Source organism: Copadichromis virginalis, linkage group LG2 (assembly GCF_057382275.1).
Source record: "Copadichromis virginalis isolate Kocher_CV1m ecotype Utaka linkage group LG2, C_Virginalis_male_GT1.1, whole genome shotgun sequence".
In the NCBI taxonomy this organism is placed as follows: domain Eukaryota; kingdom Metazoa; phylum Chordata; class Actinopteri; order Cichliformes; family Cichlidae; genus Copadichromis; species Copadichromis virginalis.
The window spans coordinates 35,903,346-35,923,921 of record NC_140619.1 but is presented as its reverse complement, the minus strand read 5'-3'; the positions used below and the strand labels follow the sequence as shown (position 1 = coordinate 35,923,921).

At 40.9% G+C, this 20,576-nt stretch overlaps 2 protein-coding genes across 2 annotated transcripts; both read right to left on the bottom strand.

Moving 5' to 3' along the window:
* Position 1: 1 nt before the first annotated feature.
* nox1 (NADPH oxidase 1) lies at positions 2-8,309 on the bottom strand. Its single transcript, XM_085433059.1, has 13 exons — positions 8,057-8,309; positions 7,785-7,880; positions 6,766-6,876; positions 6,008-6,092; positions 5,115-5,260; positions 4,539-4,732; positions 4,323-4,449; positions 4,150-4,242; positions 3,829-4,070; positions 2,251-2,413; positions 1,813-1,959; positions 1,572-1,696; positions 2-947 (listed from the first exon to the last, which is right to left on the bottom strand). The coding sequence occupies exons 1-13, from the start codon at positions 8,099-8,101 to the stop codon at positions 821-823; spliced, it is 1,701 nt and encodes a 566-aa protein (XP_085289185.1). The 5' UTR covers positions 8,102-8,309; the 3' UTR covers positions 2-820.
* Positions 8,310-8,467: 158 nt separating this feature from the next.
* On the bottom strand, positions 8,468-20,561 carry xkrx (XK related X-linked). Its single transcript, XM_085433113.1, has 3 exons — positions 20,201-20,561; positions 13,894-14,153; positions 8,468-10,155 (listed from the first exon to the last, which is right to left on the bottom strand). Exons 1-3 carry the CDS (start codon positions 20,548-20,550, stop codon positions 9,290-9,292), a joined length of 1,476 nt encoding a protein of 491 aa, XP_085289239.1. The 5' UTR covers positions 20,551-20,561; the 3' UTR covers positions 8,468-9,289.
* Positions 20,562-20,576: the final 15 nt, after the last annotated feature.

Below are 20,576 nucleotides of genomic sequence, written 5' to 3'. Positions count from 1 at the left end.
TTTATTTTCTTTTATTCATGAGAAATTATTTACAAGAAAAACAGCAGGTGAATTGTTTTCTTCCACATCTTTAGAGGATCATTGACCACTAACTTTAATGACTGGCATGGTTTTATCTTTCACGTTTTTCTGATAAGGAAACGCTCGAATACAGGAGGTCGTAATTGCGCCTCATATTTTTCCAGTAAACCTGTTTCCTGGTAAACTCCTGCCAAGAAAAATAATTTTTTTTGTGTCCTGTTACATGCATGCATTCAAACAATGGGTTATATACAGTAGAAACCGTGCATCAGCCGTGTAATCAGTTGTCTTGAGTGGAAGATAAACGATTATAAGATCATAATGAATAGTAAATATACTCCATTTGTGAGTATTTTGTAAAGTAAAAGTTTTTCACGTTCTGTCAACACCTTCATATTCAGTAGATCTAAGAACCAAGGTCCTCATCTTAATAACAGCATAAATCGTCCCTGTAACTTTAGTCAAGTACTACAATAATGCAGCCTAATATGACACAAATATATACATATATATATATATAATATATATATGTAGCCTCAGTGATTCCTTACTTCACAATGGTAAAAATGGGGCAAATCCCTGAGCACCACTGATTAAAATGACCCAACATGCCTCTGTACTCCCTTCAGAGTAGATGGAGGAAGGTCTGTAAACACTCGTCCTGTCACGCTGGTTTTCCTCGATGTTTTGACATTTCTCTTCTGAAGCGAGACAAAGTTCCAACTGATTGTTATCCTTTGAATATGTAAACGTGCGCTTCCTGTTTTTCTCTCGTTTGCTTATTTTATTTTATTTTTGCTCAGAAGTTCTCCTTGTTGAAGTAAAATCTGGTCTTGCGAGGATCCACGTCTGAGTATTTGGCACATTTCTTCTCCAGGACTTTCCCCAGAGCTTCAGGGCCGCACAAGAAAGTTCCCACAATGGACCTAAAACACACAGAAAAATAAAACAAAGCTGCTTTATCATTCAAACTTTTATTCCATTCATTTATTTTACAGCTATGAAAACGTGCTCGTTTTCAGATTCTACATGCTGTTACAATCAATAAAACACACAGTGGATTCAGCCTCCTGCAGTTTTTGTGTAGTTGAGGTTGTAGACTTTATATTTAAGCAGTTTAAAAGGTCAAAGTCTATTAATTCAGACTTAATAATCCATAATGACAAAATTAAACTTTTTTAGTCTTTCCCTCAAGTGTAATGCACAATATATTAAATATTATTTCATTATTAAGATGACATTTGAGACAATATCATCTTTACATTAATATTATTAGACCCAACATATTGAAAAAAGCAGATTTCACTGTGCGAGAATTTATAAAATCATTATCTTTATTATCAGTGAAATGAAAAAGTAGGTAGTTCAGGCCATATAAATGCAACAGAGTTGAGCTATTTTAGTTAACTGAAGAAATATACAGAACTAATGGCATTTTCGCTCTGAAATATTTACATTTTCAAAGCTTTAAGGTAACTTTTGAAAAGTTCTTGTTCTTCTGAGTCTTTTTAAGCACTTGTTTGAATCCAGAGAATTTTTTTTAAGCTTACGTGGGGTTCTCTTTGCGGACTTGTTCAAACTCCTTGTCCCAGATGGGCCGGCCATAGTGAGTCTTCTGTTTGAGCCCAGTGACTACATCAGTGTCCTTATCAAAGTGAACCATAACGTGAGTAGCCTGTGGAGGGAGAGAAAAAAAAAACCCCACTGAGCTTGAGATGAAATGACATCAAACTGCTGTTGTGGACTTTGGTCTGAGGGTGGAGTAGGTTGATGACTGATTCACACACGTACGTGACTCTGATCCCATCCAGTCAAGTAGAGTTTATAGGTGAGGAAATCCCCCATGCCTCTCTCCTCCATCTCTTTCTCCAGCACCTGTAGAAGGTCGGCAAACCACTCAAAGGCGTGCGTTTCCCGACAGAGCCAGTAGAAATAAATCTGAAACCAGGAAGCAAATGCATGTTAAACAATGACTCATCCTCTGGCATGGGTGTGCTGTTTCAAACACAAGCGTCTTTATTTACAGGACAATTGAAGGCCCTGTGTTAGGTTTGAATAGAAGAAGTGAGCTGGTTTGATCTCACACAAACATAAGGTCAAAAGCATTTAGTAACTAACACTAAGGTTATTGTTGTCCCAACCTTGGGGATAAAGAAATAATCTTTATATGAATTGGCTTCATCCATTTCATAATAAACAGTCTGATGGGGAGCAGTTGGGTTAAGTTACCTTCCTGGTGCGCAGTTTAGGATCAGAGTCTTTGAACTTGTACCAGATGGACTTGAGGATGGAGGCAAATGGAGTGACGCCGATGCCAGCACCGATCAGCATGCTGACCTCGTAGTCGAACACATCCTCGCTGGCTGTGCCAAAAGGTCCATCCACGCCCAACCTGAGGGCAAAAAGAATTTTTTTTAACAAGAAAAATAAACTACAGGTTTTGAGACGTCTTCAAAGAGCTAGTTGTAGGTCGTCAAGAAACGAGTTGCTAGATGTGACTTTGGACGTCAGTATCAGTTTGTAAAGGTTTTGATTTTTTTGCAGTTTCCTGTGGCGCACTCCAAGGCTCCCACTTAGGCTTGTTATAGTTTAAATATACATGTATTGTTGCTTATTGCTACGCTATAATCTTCAGTTTTTGTTTGTTTGTTTGGAGGATGTACTATTTTGAATGGCAACACAATTTTTCCAGTTACATAACAGAATGGCAATTTTTTTTTAGCAATAATCAAAAACAATTAAAGTACTAGTAGTACTCGTTAAACCAACTCTTTGGTGTAACTAGGGAATTTGTCTGAAACATGAGTGTCATTTATGACTGTGTCAAAATTCACAAATTCATTTGCAATATGCATTTATTAGCATTTGTCTTTGTTATATTAGCTAACTAACATGACAATCATAGCCATAAGTGAGCCTTGCAACACACGAGTCATGTCAGACTTAGCAGTCCCATTTAATTAAAGCCCTTTATTTCAGACCAAATTTAATTGTAAAGTTGATGTTGCTATGTCGTGCACTTATTGTGCATTTTTGTGGGCGACTCTGTCCGTCTCACCTAAGTTTCAAACTGCATTCCTGAACTTTGGAGACGACTGCTGGGAAATCGGTTTTTAAATTTGTATAAGTAGGTAATCTGGATAAATGCCACATACCAATCCACACCCTTTTTAACCTCAGCTAAATTGCAGTGGCTGTTTCTTTTTATGCATGCACAATACTCATTCATACAAAGAGTGAAACTGTAATCTCACTGCAAAGATTTCAAAAATACCGTTTGATCCTTGGCTCTAAAAGACAACACTGTAACAAAGTGCAAACTGGAATCTGGTACAATAAAAACCCTTGAAAAAAGCTGCAATGTTGATCTTGTGAGAAAACTTAGTTACCATGGATCTCATTACAGTGAATAAACGTTCCATATATGTGGGTTAGTTGGCTTAACAGCCTCCATTAAAGTATCTGGAAACATGAAATTTGATTTCTCCTAAAAATGTTTAATAATGGCATCAGTCCGGATACTTTGTACACAGTTATGCACGCTTACACTGTATACAAGTTGAAGCTGGGATCACCTGATGCAATCCGAGTTTGTTATCTTGCTCAGAGATGCTTTGACATTTGGACTCTTTCTTCAGAGTCACGTATTTGCGTGTTGTTACAGTTTTAGACAAAAACAATAGTTTTGATTTTACCCAGAAAAATTAGAAGCTTAAAAAAAACAAAACAAATTACAGGTAGCAATAGTTACCTCCTCATGAAACATCTACAGTAACAGATTGGATAAGGTCAGATTGTTTGACTCACTTGGGTCCCTCTGCTCCCTCTGGTACCTTCTTCATGATTTCAATGAGTTTGTCGGTCCAGTCGCCTGCCGAGCGGATGTGGACGCTGAAGAAATCCTCCTCGGGCGCAGACGTCATGGTGAACGGGTGCCACTCCAGCTGTGAGATGGCTGGGCAGTTGACGAAGACATACTGACCCACCTCCATTTTGAAACCATTCTTTATCAGCTGCAGCTCCAGCACTTTAGAGGGTCGCATGACAATCTGAAGACAAAGCACATGGATTAGGATCACATGCAAAAAAAGTGGAAGAAGCAGCAGGTGAAATGTGAGTCTAGCATACCTTCTTGTATTGTACTCTCTGCATGTAACGAATGAAACGAACCAGGCGCTCACAGAGATAAATAACCATCGGGCCAATCACATACATCCAGGTCTGAATAAAACCAAGAAGAGGTTAACGAGGTTTCACTGATGAAGGTTTTAATTTACTACTCTCTGTACAAAAGGACAAACCTGTGGAAACCCTCCTGCAAACTGAGGGATGGGACACTCAGGAATCTGTCCCCAGTCATCAGGGTGATCTTTACAGAAAGTTGTGTTGTGTGGTGGATTTGTCCTCTGCTGGCTCCTCACAATGCGCCTGCAGGTGCAAATTGCACAAATGAAACCTGCTTGCAAAAATAACAACACGCAAGCCAAAGTCAACAAAGGCTGAAGCCTGTCTCGTACCCGGCTCCGTGGAAGACGAGACCAGCGAAGAAGATGATGAAGAGGTGGTGCGTGTACCAGAACACTTCAAAGTAGCTGCGTCTGATGACCTCCATGGAGGAGGTGATGATGAGGATGAGCGCCAGAGTGATGACGACACCAGTGAGGCCGGCGATGGTGGTGAAGGCAAAGTAGGTGGGAATCTGCTGAGGATCCTGAGACACAAGCAGACGCGTGAGCTTTCAGGTCTTGGTCACAGTGTTCACATGTCCAGCTGATCCATTAGCAGAGCAGAACTCCCCTTTAAGTTTGCAAGCGGCACATTTATAAGTTGCTTTATTTAAATTGTATTATTATTTTGTCTTCATTAGACACAGTAAAAGGGTCTCAGGTCAAAAATGAACCTGGGTTACCTACATTAAGTCATGAGACACGCGGTCATCTGCTCCACCTGTGAGCGAAAGCGGCACCCCCACATTTTGCAGTTTGATAAATGATAAGTATGAGTCCTGTTATTTGTTTTATGCAAAGCTCTGTATTTGTTGAGAGATGCGTTTCATTTCATGTCAGTTTCGGAGCAATCCGTAGATGACTTACAAGGTTGGTTATACGGACTGGATTCAGGTAGGTGGTGTTTTCTGTGTCAGCCAGATCGGACAGAGCGGTGCTGAGCTCGTCGTCAAGACCTTGTCTACTGTTGTTGTACCGCTCCAGGTTGAACAAGTGAGCGATCGTATGAACAGCTGTGACAAGACACAGAGGAGACACGTCACGGCTGCTTTATGTAGTTTTGTATTTGTTTGCAAAAAAAAAAAAAAAAAAAAGGGTGAAAAGTGTTTTTAACAAGTTGATCAAAGGAAACAGTTCAAGCTTTCTGAGTTTCAAATATTTGCAGTCGCTCGTTTGAGAAAAGGTTTTTGTTATCATATGTTCTTAGTCATTTCCCTGTAACTTGTCTTGCCAAAATTAATTCCAGATCTTTACATATCACTTGTTGACTTGTTGTGTGTGTTGTGTGTGTGGCTGCGTGATTGAGGGAAGGAAGGGAGAAAAATTAATCTTTCTGTCAGTTTTACTGTAACTTCACAATAGACTGAGATACGTGTTACTGTGAGACTTGAGTAAACATGTGCTTATCACTCATGTAGGCACATTTGCAGAGTGTGGCGAATAGTTAACCACACCCATGCACGGGTGTCATTTTCTTTTCAAAAACACATTTTTGAAAAGAAAATGAGAAGTTTGTCTCTTTGTCTTTTATTGTTGGAGCATAATTCATGTCGCTATGACTATAGCACAACTATAGCACCTGAAAAACAAAACAAAAATAGACAGAAACAACATTGAAATGTCATCTTTAAACGGAAGAATATTGCCAGATTTTATTCCAATATCTACTTAAAAGAGACATAAGATACATAAGGAGGAACAGACGCACAATTTCACCTTACATTGCGTTTACTATATAAATTAAATTCACCATTACATACCTGTCATCAGAGCGATCATGTATGCCACCAGCTTGTGGAAAGTCAAATTCTTGTCCAATTGTTTCCTCATTGTTCTGCTGCAACGCTGAAAAGACAAAGAAAGAAAGGGAGTGAATGGCAAAACATGGGAGTGACATTCTTACAAAACAGAAAGCTACTCAACCTGATGAGTTATCCTTTCTCTGTAATAATCTCAGCGAGCAGTAAAAAGTAACTTAAGCTCTAAGCACAAAGCAAATTGAACCTTACATAGTTTGACAGCATGAGAAACCTGCACAAGCATGCAGAGAACATGCAAACTCATCACAAAACAGACATGAGATGTCAGGGGTTTGATTCCAGGACGCCTTACGAGTGCACCACATTGTTATGCTGGTTAATGGTGTCTGAGGTTGTGGGTGGCCACCTGACCAGTTTTGGGGGTTTATTTTTGCAGCCAGCACAGATGGTACCTTCCCAAAGAAAAACGTACTATAGCCTACGAACTATTAGACTTAATCGTTACTATATACAATAATGGACTTCTATACATTTTACATCAGATGAAAACTTTGGTTGTTAGATTCAGATAATTATTTATTAAAAGCTAGACATGAGAATAACAAAAAAAAAAAAGAGTATTTCTTTGTACCCCCCCTTCCCTGTTAATGCAGATTAAATTTTTACATAGCCGATCCAGTAATTTAGGTCAGTATCGGACCGATGTCGATACATAATATCGGATCGGTCCATCCTTAATGAAAGCATGAGGAACTTACTACAAAAGAGCCTCGGAGCAGAGACAGCAGGTTCCTGCACACTGGGAGGAGGATGAGCATGCAGTTAAAGTTGAGAACAGCTGCAGGAGCTCTGGCCCAAGGCAAAGCAGACTAAAATAAAAAGCATCTTCATATGAGCATCATTTCACAAAAATCACAGAGGGTAATAGTCATTGCATTTTTTAATATACTTAAGTTCCTATTTCCATTTAAAGGCGTTACCCTCCACCACATTTGCCTTATTGCTGGACCTGGCCTCTCACTGTTGCTAAAAAAAAAAAGTCTGCTGTCAGTTAGAGAAATTTCCCCCTTAAATTTTACACATTGCTTATTTAAATAACCATTTGGGGTCCAACGATATTGAATTTTTAATATGGCAACATTCTAAGAAGTACTTCTGTGTGATTGCATGGGGCTTGAACACATCAAGTTGCAGTTTACATGAATTAAAATACATTCGGTGTGTAATAAAGACATTTATGCAAAAAGAAGAATATTTTGCCTCCACATCTCACAACTTATGGGCAGATCAAGGTACATGCTTCTGAGTCATATGGGGTTTTAATTAATACACTGTATTTAAAAATCAGTTGAGATCGAAGTTACAAACAAACGTACTTTTATTGCTATATTATATGTTTCTCTGACAGTTTAGCTTAATCTCTTGGAGATGAACGGTTGAAGACACGTTCAAAAACCATCATCTTTACAAGAATGGGACAGACAACACTCTCCAAACGACGCACTATACATAAAGGGGAAAACATATATATACAAATAGTCTATGTGTGACTTAAAGTCGCTTTTCTTCTATATTATTGCAATTCGTACTTGTCAGGGTTGATGCAGTTTAACATAGTTTCGACACAGAGCATTTAAGTTAAAAGCTCAACACCATTGCTGTTCTCAGCTATTTACATCCCCGTTCGTCTGAACTTAAGTTCACTTAAAGAAGAGAAGCAGTAATTGTTTTTGGTAAAAGTAATGAACCGAGCATCATAACAAAGATCTTTACTCACCCCTAAAAGATGACGCGTGTAGAAGAACTGCGGCCCCAAGTCGTAGAAGAAATAAAAATACACAAAAAGGAAGATGTTGATGGCCATCCACACAAACTGCAAACATAACCAGAACAATGTTTCCATCACACAATGGTTGCAAGCATTGAAAAAATGTATTTGAAATACGTGACTTTGCGCGCAAAAGCTGTGCGTAAATGTCCCACATCTGCGTTTACAAAACCCCTCCGTTGAAAACTGAAATCGCAAACGTGTGAATATGACAAACTTACCAGTATGAAGGCTGAAAAGCCGTAGTTGACAATGCAGTTCGCCATGTTCAGCTCTTTATCTCGACTCGAGCAGCTTCACTGCATCCTTTAAGCTGCTGGCACTTTTATTTCATCCCTGCTTGTCTGGACTCCTCCTTCATTTACAGGTGTGTGATGGTGACGAGACAAGGAAACAAAAGCAGCAGAGGCTGAAATTGCGCTGTTCAGGATGTTTTTCTGAGTCTTGCTGATCGCATTCCTACCTCCCGGAAACTGGATCAACTGTCATGGATGGCAGGAATGAGGAAGTATATGTTGCACAATACGATATATCTCACTTCGCTGATCGGCTATGCAAGTTGTTCTATGGCAAGAAAAGGTGTACTGCTGTATATGTAAATGTAATAAAAGAAAAATAAACAAAAGCAAGCCTGAATATTCAGATATAATTTTATTTATTGTTCAAGTAACACAGTAGTAGCAGTGAAGGCACTGTTTTAACAGGACAAAACATTAAAAAATAAGAATGACTTTTAAAGCACTTCAATAAAATAGAAGCTCATCAGTGTCAGTCTCCTTAATGCAACATCAAAAATAAGGCTAGTTCTCAGTTTCCTGTGTGTTACACAAGACACAAAAATATTCTCATAGGCTTTTAGACATTTGTAATTTTCTGTTTCACAACACAAAGCCCCCCCCCCCCCCCCTTTTTTTCTTTTTAAACAAAAGCCAGCCACAGTGGACAATGAACAAGACGAGGCATTCATCACAGCAGTTGGTATGAGGAAGATAAATTCATCTTCTGACCTTTACTTGTCATCCTCCTGTTAGTGTGTTTTTACTTTTTTTCCCTGTTAATAAGTCTCCTACTTCAGATGCAAACCTGTGCAAAAGGGCCTTCATGCTATGAAAACCCTGAGATTAAGTAAACAGTGTGGTCTCCTGGTCGATGTTTGGGACACTCCACTTGGCACGTTTCCCCTCACACCTGGCTCAGGCGGCCCTCTCAACAGCGGCCTTTGTGTGTCGCTGCATATCTCGGCACGCTACATTATTTCGTGTACCGACCTTTGTGGGGCCCTCAGTGTATGGGACACCAGGAGTCACCCTAAATACCTTACAGAACGAGAAGTTTGAACTGAAGAGAAAAAGGCAAAAGTTTGTTCTCTGACATGCCACCTCACTTTCTCTGAAAAAACACACATATTAGCTACTCCAGACTTTGTTCAGCGATGCACCTTTATATTAGATTACTTAGGCCGCCTCCATCATATCATCAACAATAGCCATCTCCCGCTCTCCAAGCTGGCTGGTGAGGTCAGGAGGTTGTGAACCCTGAGTGTCCAGCAGCTCCACCGGCTCCTCCGCCCCAACCACCATGGTGGCTGACGTAGAGTACGAGTGTGCCGGCTTCCCTCGACTCCCCTGCTCTCCACGCCTTTTTTTATGGCAGCAGACGCAGTGCAGGCAGTCGTGGACGTTGTACTTGAAGAGGCGTCTGAAAGGGTGGAAAAACTGGTAGAAGAGGAGCATGAAGAGCACAGCCAGGCTGTAGCAGACCAGCAGCTGGACCACCAACAGCGGGGCGCACACATACTCATAAAAGTCTGACTTGAAGAAGTACCAGAGCGTGATGAGGAGGAAGTTCTCAATAAAGCGCCCACAGTAGTACATGGCCAGGCGGCCCCATTGCTGCCTTTTCTCGATGAGCTCTTGATGGGTGAGGTCAAGCTGCACCGCCGACCAGCAGAAGATGTTTATGCAGGCGTACAGCAACGTGAACATGCACAGCACCACCACAGTGTCCAGCTTAGAAAAGTTGTTCTCCACATTCTCAGTTAGAGAGCCTTTCCTGGCCCAGAACTCAACCCAGGGGAGGAAGAAGAAGAAAAGAAGGTTAACCATGCCGACAAGGATCGTCCAATGAGTGAGTGCCGTGCTGAAGAGGACCAGCGCCGTGACCCGGGTAGCAATCTCCAAGCCTCTCCAGACAATCATGCACAGGTAAGCACAGGGGCGCAGCTGTAATTTGTAGTCATCGAATCTGATCTGGATGGCCAGAACGCTGCACACGAGGGCCCCGTAGGTGATGGAGATCAGGGTGATGACCATCAGCACCACTGGAAACACAGACACAAGTGACCTGTTAGACTTCTCAAAAATCACAAGAAACTATAAACTGTTACAAAGTAGCTTTATTAACAGTTTGGGCACAGAGAACATGATTTATTCACTTAAAAGGATCAGAATTTAACAGACGTACAGCAGGGTCTGACACCGCATCAAAATTTCATGTCAACCTGGAAATTCTCAGGAAGTTCATTGACACGAAAATAAGAAATATACTGCAGAGTCTGCAGTGCAATAACTAGAGCATTGCAAAGAGGGAAGCATCAGGTGTTAGAACTAAGTGAAGGTGTCAGAGATCGATCGGTTATTGCAAGGAAAGAGGGGCTCAGCATTAATCTAGTCTTTGTAGGAGCTGAATTTGTTGGCTCCAAATCGAAAGTGTTCACACCATCACTGAAAAAAAAAAAAGCACAAGAGCGCCTTCATCAGAAAAACAGTGATTTTCTCAACAAAGAAAAACTTCATTCAGTAAAAGTTCATTGGAGAAATGCTCTCTGATACTGCTCTCTGAGACGAGCAGCATCAAGATGGGAAACCAAATCTAATGGTCAGCTGAGACAAAGCAGCATTTCATTGTGAATGATGGAGAAAAGTTCATGCTGCTGATAAAATGTGAGATTTGTTGAAGTAGCAGAAAAAGAACCGGAGAATGGTGGTGAAACATGATGGGGTAAAGCCTTCACTGGATTTAGGGAGATCAACACCAGTCTTTCAAGCAGACATCCATTCATCAGAGACCTGCTTCATTCTCTCGAATGCATTTTTTGGGGAAAGGATTCCCACTGAAGCAGGATAATGAGCACAAAACTTTGAAGGACTACTTGAAATCACTGTTAAGTCACTTGACTTGAACTCCCTCAGAATATTTATGGGACACTAAGAGTGAAAAAGGCAACTTTTCCAGAAATATCCAGATGGATTATCAGGTTTTCCAGAAATGTGTCAAGTCCAAGAAACAACTAAGAAGCACTTATATATTCTGAAGGTCACGATGTAGCTTGCAATTCTGCCAATTCAACAAGATGATATTAGCATTTGAGTTAAAAACAAACAAACTGTTCTTTAACTGCACCAGCAGCATGGCAGGAGGGGAGGAGAAGTTGGGCTGTTGGCCTGGGTATCATTCTCTTCCACTCTGAACAATCTCAACTACTTTTAGATGGACAGAGGGAAAAAAAGTCTTTCCTCTAGTGCCATCATCAGGTCAAAATTTCAAGTTGTCCTAAAAGCAGTGCAAAGACTGACGTGTTAACAAGCTAAACAGTGAGAATGTGCTTTCTTACATGCTCTGTAGACCTTCTGTGTTGTCTGTCTGTGGCTTGTTTACTGCTCTTGCACATAATATACCTCCTACTTCCAGAACATCATGAAAAAAATGTTTTAATTGCAAAACACAGGTTGAATTTTAGTTATTTTTAGTTTGTTAATTTTAGCCACAGGACATCTATACTTTGCCACACATACCTAAAAATAATGTTTAATAAAACAAAATTAAATTTTATTATTTTTTTTAGTCACTATTCTTTGGTAAAGGGCAAAATAATATAATCATGTCCAGATGTTTTGGCAGAGGCAGATGAGAAACTGGGACTACTGTGGACGGCTGCACAAGTTAAGGACGTCCACAACAGTCCCAATTTCTCGTGTGGCCCCTCAGGAGCAACGTGGTGACAATCTGAACACTTTCCAACATGATAGTGATGTCTAAAGGGCTCAGAGATGATCAATTAACATTCTGAATTAATGACTAGTAACCTCCCCACATCTTCATCTGCTTAAGAATCCATGGTCGTTTCTTAAAAAGCAAGTGGAAAGGCAGACGCCTACAAATTGATCAGCTCTCAGTCCTGATAAAACTTGAATCGGAATCAATTAGAATTTAGCACAGAAGCTTAAATCCACCATGCAAAAGAGAACTGCATAAATTGTAAAGAAGGACCAACATTGACTCTTTGCATAAATGTAGAAGTCTACAAACCTATGACTTGCTTATGAATGTTCTTCACTTTATTATAAAATCATGTAAAAATAAAAATGGAAACGGCAAAGTGTCAAAAAAGAAGAAACGAGCACAGACAACAGACTGCACACCTCCAGCTTCTCAGCAGCTTTACATTTGCCGTTTTTACGCTTAAGCAGTGTGCAGAAAAAAATCTAGATCTCAATTATTCACAGAAAACAAACAACAACATTTATGCCTGAAGCTGTAAATAAAAAAAACCCAGAACACCAGTTTGCTTTGGGTCCCAGGAGTTCTTTAAAAACTATTACACCACATCTGCTTGTAAGCACAGATGTCACCAAGCTTAAAGTTAGAGCATCCGTTTTATATTTGCATATTTTCAATTGTGTAAAATTAGAAAGTAAAAAAAGTTTAAATATACATTGTTAAGAATACATGCCCCAAAGCAACAAAAGTCAGTACACGTTTGAACTATTGCGGTTTAAATCTTGTTTTTTTCCGCCCCCTCCACACTTCTCATCTCTACCTTTTACTTTTTAATGCAAACCCCGTCCTGCTTGGCGTGGAAGTGTAGTTCTTTAACACCGATTTCTATTATTTATCAGGCAATGTTGTTTCCAGTTTGTGTTTTTCTGTCATTTTAGTTTGAAAAACCCAAAATGTTTTCTAAACTTAAGCCAGACAACGCGTCCGGGTCAAAGTTTGACTTGACAATTTTTTCAAGGTGCTTTGGATCACTGTCATGCCTGATCCTTCTCCTTCTGCCAGATTTGTTTTAAAAATGGCAGCAATCCTGTGAGCCAGCATTTTTACACATTCACAGACATTTACGGCGCCATCCATGAATATCATTAACGTAACATCTTTTGCACTTTAACGGCTCCTTACCGTCCAACACCCACCTCTGTGGGTTGACAGCCGACACGATAAGCTAAAATCTGAGCCTAACAAATCCATCTTAACCTCATCTGACAAAAGAACGCACTCTCAATATTCTGCAGACATCAGTTCAGATTATTTTGCGAAGTTTTCCCATAATATTTTGTGTCAAAATGCAAGCAACGGGCATTTTGTGCATAAAAGGTCGACTCTTTGTGGTTTCTTTCACCACGTCTGAGCTGTCACAGAAACTCAGATTTACACAGAGCTTTTGCTTTTTTGAAATCTCAGAGACAGACTGCACCACTCTCAAGATTCATCCAAGTATTTCCAGAAACACAGCCAACGTGTATCAGATTACTCATGCCATGACTGGTTCTATGCGGTTTGATTCATTTATCCATTTATTTTTAGCTGCTAAACAAACTTCCTGCATGTTTCTCTCTCTTTATGAAGTCGTACAACAACTTTTTTTCAAACTCTGCTGGCATCCTCCTCCGCAGGGTGTCTGCACAGGCGTCTTCCTCAAGGAGCTCAGTTACAACACACACTGAATTACAAAGTCTTGGCTGGCTTGGGAAAACCTTGCCATACTCGACAACTTATCTACAGATATTGTAATTACTAAAGGTGATACAACTGTTAACAATGTGACATTTAAATAACATTTTATAGCTCTGCTGTAAATCTCCCAGTATTTGCGGACTGCATTTACATAAACTAACACTGGCAGTTTCTTTGATACACTATCAAATCAAAGTGATGACTCATAGTTATAAAGAGCTGCCAACCTGAATGATTTTCATCATTTTAATATTATTAAGATTTTCTTTTAAAGATACCCTCATACTGGAATAATCATCTGAAACCCCCCCGTGATTCTTACTTCTTGTAGGGAGGATGTATTTCTCCTGGATGGTGGCGTACAGCTGGAGCGTCAGCTGCGGCGTGGAGCCCAGAAAAGCCTGGATGACCGCGGTGCGTTTGAAGGCATTCCTGTGCGTGGCCAGGATGCGCTCCGTTTGGCCAATTTCCCACTCCATCTCTGTCCCCGTTCCCTTCTTCAGCTTGATCTTTCTGGAGATGGTGACATAAGGCTCTTCCTTTTTACCTGCCTTAAAATAGATCACCAGAGCCTCAAAACACCTGAGGAAGAGAGAGAGGCGTGTGTGAGAGTGAGCGAAGTAATGTTTTCACACCAACAGAGGGCAGTGCGATGTTGGGTTTAACTTAGAGGACGCCACGCTGGTATGTTGTGATGTCTGTGTTGTGGAATCAGCACATGAGAGTGTGAGCGCTGAAGGGCAGCAGAGGATCCAAATCAGACGTGTGAGAGGAAAGAAGGGAAAGGATTGGGGCTCATGTGTCGGGAATTTGTTTTTAAAGGTTGGGACATTACGGCACTGACACAACACTGCTCTTATGCATGTCACAGAAGAATGAGCAAGCCTTTGTTTGCAAATCACAGCTATAAATGCACACAGCACTGAGAGTCCAGCAGGGGGCACTCAGCAGGAGGACTACCCTGCTCCACAAGGCCTGGATGGATTACCAGAAAGTCTCAGGGTGTGGTTCCCTTAAGGTTTGCAAGGTAAATGCTCTCAGTGTTTGGTCACAGAGGGGGAAAAAAAGCAGTATTCATAAAGAGGGGAAAACAGGTTTTGCACTGAAAAGGATTTCTGTGGAAAATGTATAGCTGCTTGCTTCAAATAAAGCCTCTGAATGCTCAACAAACGTCATGAAAAGGAAAAATAAACTGAATGTGGACTTAGGTGATATAGCCAAAGTGCAAGTATGCCAACACTGTAATAATATTCATTTGAAATAACCAGGAACGGACAGCGCTGTACATCTGTATTCAAAACACAGCCCTCTGAGTATTCCCACCGGAGCACTAAATCTCACATCACTCTATTGGAATGCCTTTTCCGACACTGTTGCTTCAGCTGCTTTTTTCTAGGAAAGCTGTAGTGTTTATGTGATCCACTGTTCAATGCCTGAACTGTGTTTGACCCACACTTAGATGGCAAGTAGGAAAAAAGATCGCATAGTCACTCAGCCTCACACAAGCACACGCATACTTTATTCTTTATGCTGGCAGTCACAGAAAAGCCACTTGACTTTCATGTACAGGATTTGCCACAGCGTTACGGAGAAGACACAATCTGATATCATTTCCTGGAACTCTGGCAGTACAGTAGACTCGGGATGCAAAATGATGGCACTGAACCTGAGCCAGTCTCCACTTAGGAGTCTGTAAAATGACCAAGAGGCAGGCTGAATTTCACTTAGAGAAAGGAAAAAAACAACAACAGCATGACATACAAATGAACCTGCAAAGAGGATCAATACCCCGACTTCAACAGAAGCATCTTATAGATTTATAGAAGGAAACATTGGTTGCTGCTCTGTATTTGCAGTCTAAACATGCAATCTGTCCCCTCAGTGTACAAATACAGCAGCACTGCGGGCCACATACCCCACGAAAGAAGAGGAACTGCCTTTAAAAAACACAAGGTTGAGCAACTCAAGAAATGCTGACATTCCTGACTATATAGGGAAGAAGAGCATTCAGGAAGTTCTTTCAGTAAGTCTTTAGCAACATCCTCCTGTTTTGGTCACTTGGGATTATGCCATCAGCTTCAGTGGCAAAGCCTCCTCAGACTGTTAAGGTTGAGACACATAAGACGCTCAGCATGTTTCAACTAGTCCTGGTTGACAAAAAAGCAATTATGTGTTGTGTATCCCTGGTTTGGTTTCATACACTTAAAGAGACAAGCCAAGACAAGTTTCTCATTAGATAACGTCTTTGTTTTACGTTGACTGTCAGAGTATTTTCAGATGCATGCACCAGTAATACAAGGCTCTGAAAAAAATGGACCATCTATACAGTTATCTGTGAACATCAAGGGTTGAGATTCCTCTCTTGACAGCAGATATGGTATGTCTGACGGTGTGGCCACGAGATCAGCAATTACGCCATCCCTAAGTCACACAGGAAGCCTCCCATCTGAGCCAAGAAGCACCAGAGGTGATTTATTCACAGCAGCGCGGTCCATAATGATGCAGAACAGGATGAGCTGTACTGCAGAAACAATCATGGTGTCTGTTTTCCGGCCTCACTGCTGCACTACCGGCAGGCATCAGATACACAATGGATGATAACTGAAAAGCATTAGACATGCAGTCAGCAGAAAACTGCTTCAAAGGCCATTTTGAATCACTGGCATGAGCAAAGCTTTTTTAGGTGGAGGTGAGATGTGTGCTGGATAGACAGCAACTTATACAGCTGACAGACCCAGCTGTTTTTTGTTAAGGTCGGCAGCAGGACCATCCTTGATATTTTCTCCTTTTAATCAGTCACTCTAAGCTCCTTTAAAACACAATCTGAAACTGTTAACATGATCAGGACCCATTTATTAAAGCGCCAAATGTGAAATTATCTATGCCTATTAATTAGAAGGTCCCAATCATGGTTTTTCCCCCTTTTTTGTTTTATGCGTACAGTCTACTATAACTTTTGTGCATAACTCACAGTTCTAATATCCTTTAGATGTAATACTTTAAACCGGATTGTTATTTAAAACAATGTCTTCTTCTGATTGGTTCCTTTCATAATCCAGCTACAGGGGTGTTTGAAGTTATTTAGCTGTGACGTGGAAGCAACAACAAACACTTCCTGGCCACTTTGCTAGGTACACCTGTTCAACTGCTTTAAAAATGCAAATGCAAAAACACACAAGGCAGCAGCTCAGTGCATTTAGGAATGTAGATATGACCAGGATGACCTGCTGAAGTTCAAACCAAGCATCAGAATGTGAAAGAAAGGTGATTTAAGTGACTTTGAATGTGGCATGGTTGTTGGTGCCAGGCAGGCTGGTCTGAGTATCTCGGAAACTGCTGATCTACTGGAATTTTCCCCAAACAATCATCTCTAGGGTTTACAGAGGATTGTCTGAAGAAGAGAAAATATGCAGTAAGCATCAGTTCTCTCGCCAAAAAGCCTTTGCTGATTCCAGACAACAGGGGACAATGGCGAGACTGCTTTAAGCTAACAGGAAGGCAGCAGTAACTCAAATTCAACAAAAGGAATGCAGAAGAACATCTCTGAACATGAATCAGATAGGCTACAGCAGCAGAAGACCACACTGGGTGCCGCTTCTGCCAGCTAAGAACCGAAAGTTGAGGCTAGCGTTCACACAGGCTTAACAAAAATCAGACAAGAGAAGATTAGAAAAAGTCTGTCTGGTCCGACCAGTCTGATCATGTCTGCAGCGCCTTTTCAGATGGCAGGGTCAGAATTTGGTGTTAACAACATGAAAGCATCAATCCATCCGACCTTGTGTTATAGTTCAGGCTTCTGCTGCTGCTGGTGGTGATGCAATGGTGTGGGGGATAATGTTTTGGCAGACTTTGGGACTCTTAGTGCCAACTGAGCATCAAGCAAACCAACAGCCTGACTCTGTACTAGTGCTGACCACAGCTACTCCGTTCTGGACACAGTGTGCCCGTCTTCTGATAGCAGCCTCCATAATGGAGGCTTCTCTATCGTCCAGCTCACTCAAGAGAATCAATAAGTCATTAATTAAGATTGTTTTGTCAGGTTACTAAAGCTTGAGTTCATCACCAAGACTCAAAAACACCACATTTGGAGACACATAGTGTGTTGACTGTTTGTCTTAAAGACAGTGTAAAGTTTTTTGTGCAACTTGTAAAAAGTACAGTACTTGAGTAAATGTAGTTAAATTTTTACCAATGTTAAGTTGTGCTTCCTGCTGCTAACATCTCCCAATATCATTCTGTATTACTCTTTCGTGTGGCTTTATCTCTTATATATGTTAATAATTAGATACTAGTGGCTGGATGCCAGATACTGTGGCCTTACTTCATTTACAGTAAGAACCACTGCTCTATTTTGCAATCCAGCATGCAAGTAGATACTCTTTATATGTCGCTGCTACATTGTTATGATTTGCGATGCAATTTTCACTTACTAAAACTGGTAAAACAGGAACAACGTGAGTCTTGAATTCTTTTACCATATTTGAACACTACACTACATAATATAAGCTTAGATCAATAGTGTTGTCTCAGCACTTGAGATTTCCTGACTTTTGATTGGCATTACAAAGCATTGCCTGTGACTGTCATTTATTTATAATTTAATCACAATCTGTTTTTAAATATGTAAATTATGCTCAAATATATTTAAACTGGGATTTTTTTAGGCTTTGCTGAAAGCTGAGCCATAAATTAAGGCAACTTTTAGCCGTGCCTCCTTCTGCAAACTGTTCTTTCCAGGGCACCTAATCTGCAACAGAAGACAAAAGGGTACACGCCCTATAGTTTCACTGTAAATGCACGTCATTACGTCTGAGCACTCCAGAGACAAATCAAAGTTCAGGGAGAGAAACAGGGACGGAAGCATAGGTTTGAAGTTCATGCATGTTTCCTTTCATACATGGTACGCCTCCACCTGTGTTTTCTTACATCAGTCAACATGTGCCAAACAGGTATCTCAGCTCAGATCAACGGACATGGAAGTGCAAGCTGAGCATATTTAAACAGAACTCCTCCCTCTAAAAACGAACTAGCTTTATCAAAGCTAGCATACACTCATTGTTGCTTGACTGAAATGTATGCACTGGTGTTATTTTTTCCTAGATGTGCTCATTTGTCTCACCTACAAGAATAGAATAAAGCATGCGTTATTTCAAGAAACCTTTGCAGCAACATCCAAAACCCCTTTCCTCTTTCTCTTGCCTGACTGGTCTGCAGCACAGAGACCTTTGGATGCCATTAACATAAGATGAGGTCATACTATCGAGTGGCATCAAGTCATAAGTGTGAAACATGTGCTACAAAGGCATGAGTAAGTGTTGTGCAGTCATTTGACAGAGTGACCACAACCGTCGAGCGGTTGGCCATCAGGGAGACTTTCATTTAAAAAAGGCGACGGATATCATCGGACAAGCTGTTTGTTCTGAAGTCTATTACTAGTCAACACACTGAAGGATGTGGGAGGTTGTGATGTTCACTCATCTAGCCTCTTCGTCACAATGGACGCGCTTTCCATCTGGAGTGTGATTCGGTTACCAAACCTGCAAATCTTTATTCAGTGCAAAAACACTGGTTCAACCATAGTGCTGCAAGAGTGAACAGCAAGGGACTGACATCAGTGGATGTGGATATATTTAAGCGTGGCCAAATTAGAGTTCATTACAGCTTTGCAGAGTCAAAGATGACTTCCTGTCGTGTTTGATGAAATGTCAAAAAACAGATATTACAAGAAAAAAGGCAGCTTAAACTCATCTGAGAGGGTAGATTATGAGAATATCTGCCTTACAACCACAGGAGATTATGAGCTATCAAAAATGACTGATAGTCCTATGCAGTTTTCAGTTTACTGGGTACGCGAGCAAAAGCTAATGAAATTTTCCAACGTTTGCAACTGTTAGACTTGTTAGATTTAATTAAAGTGGCAGTTTGTTTGTAGTTCATGAAGGTACTGAACCCTAACCGGTGTTACTTTTCATTTATATCATGCATCTTACGTCTTTAAGCAACTTGTCTCCATAGTTTTCTCCTGCTGCAGAGTCATTCCAGCTCTCAGAGGTTGCTGCCAGGCTTTAATGCATTCTGCAGAACTTGTCAATTTGTAGACCATTAACTGTCCTGCACTGTTCATGGAAACTGGAAGTTGCATGCCCACTTAGGACTTAAGGAGAACTAATGAGATTCAACATGCAAGTTTTCTCTGTTAACTGCTTTGTCTCGAACATGTCAGCAATCAGTGAAAAACCGCTCTTGTTTTTTCAGTTTTAAAAGTCGTAAGGTGTTTATATACTGCACTGCAGATAAAGAAACATCAAGTCTGTAAAAATCTGTAACATTATTGCTAAAACATATATTTAACTGTCTGTTTATGTGCTACTTGTCACCGTTTCATGCAGTCAGCAGTGGCTGACATCTAGTGAACTTCCCTACAGTGTAAAATCAAAAATGGAATGACTGGAAATTAAACTGGATTCATGGGTACTGGGGATGTTTTCTTCTGCTTTTAAATGCCCCTAAAATGGTAATTTATCACAGACGAACCTTATTATTGTGGGTAAAAAGGTGTAATAACAAAAATGACAAGCAGTAAAGTATCCTGATTTCAAGCGCACACACTGGCCACGTTTCCCAATTACCTGATAACCGGGCCCAGCAGCAGCAGGTGCAGGAAGAGGACCAGAGGACGGTCCCGACCCAGGTCTCTGTTGATGAAAGTTAAGGCTAGCTGAATGAGCACAGCGGGCACCAGCATGAAGACGATGGTGAAGCTCATCCAGATCACATCCTCGGTGTGATGGTACATGCTGCAGAGCACGGCGGCCGTGATGAACTCAGCGCAGTAGAGCACGGTGGCCAGCACGACGCTGAGGGGAGGACGGGCCCGGCTGTGATTGACCACCAACATGACCCCGTTCTCCGCCACAGAGGAGCACTGCTCCACGTCCGAGATCTCCCCGTCCTGCTCCCCCATGGCCACTTCGCACATAGTAATTTTGATGTTTACGCCACTGA

Coding starts and splice junctions, on each gene's coding strand:
- nox1 (XM_085433059.1), bottom strand. CDS start 8,101: ATGGCGAACTGCATTGTCAACTACGGCTTTTCAGCCTTCATACTG. Junction 4,071..4,149: donor AGAGAGTACAATACAAGAAG/GTATGCTAGACT, acceptor CTTTGTCTTCAG/ATTGTCATGCGACCCTCTAA. Junction 1,960..2,250: donor CTAAACTGCGCACCAGGAAG/GTAACTTAACCC, acceptor TCCTGGTTTCAG/ATTTATTTCTACTGGCTCTG.
- xkrx (XM_085433113.1), bottom strand. CDS start 20,550: ATGTGCGAAGTGGCCATGGGGGAGCAGGACGGGGAGATCTCGGACGTG. Junction 14,154..20,200: donor CTGCTGGGCCCGGTTATCAG/GTAATTGGGAAA, acceptor TCTCTTCCTCAG/GTGTTTTGAGGCTCTGGTGA. Junction 10,156..13,893: donor ATACATCCTCCCTACAAGAA/GTAAGAATCACG, acceptor CTGTGTTTCCAG/TGGTGCTGATGGTCATCACC.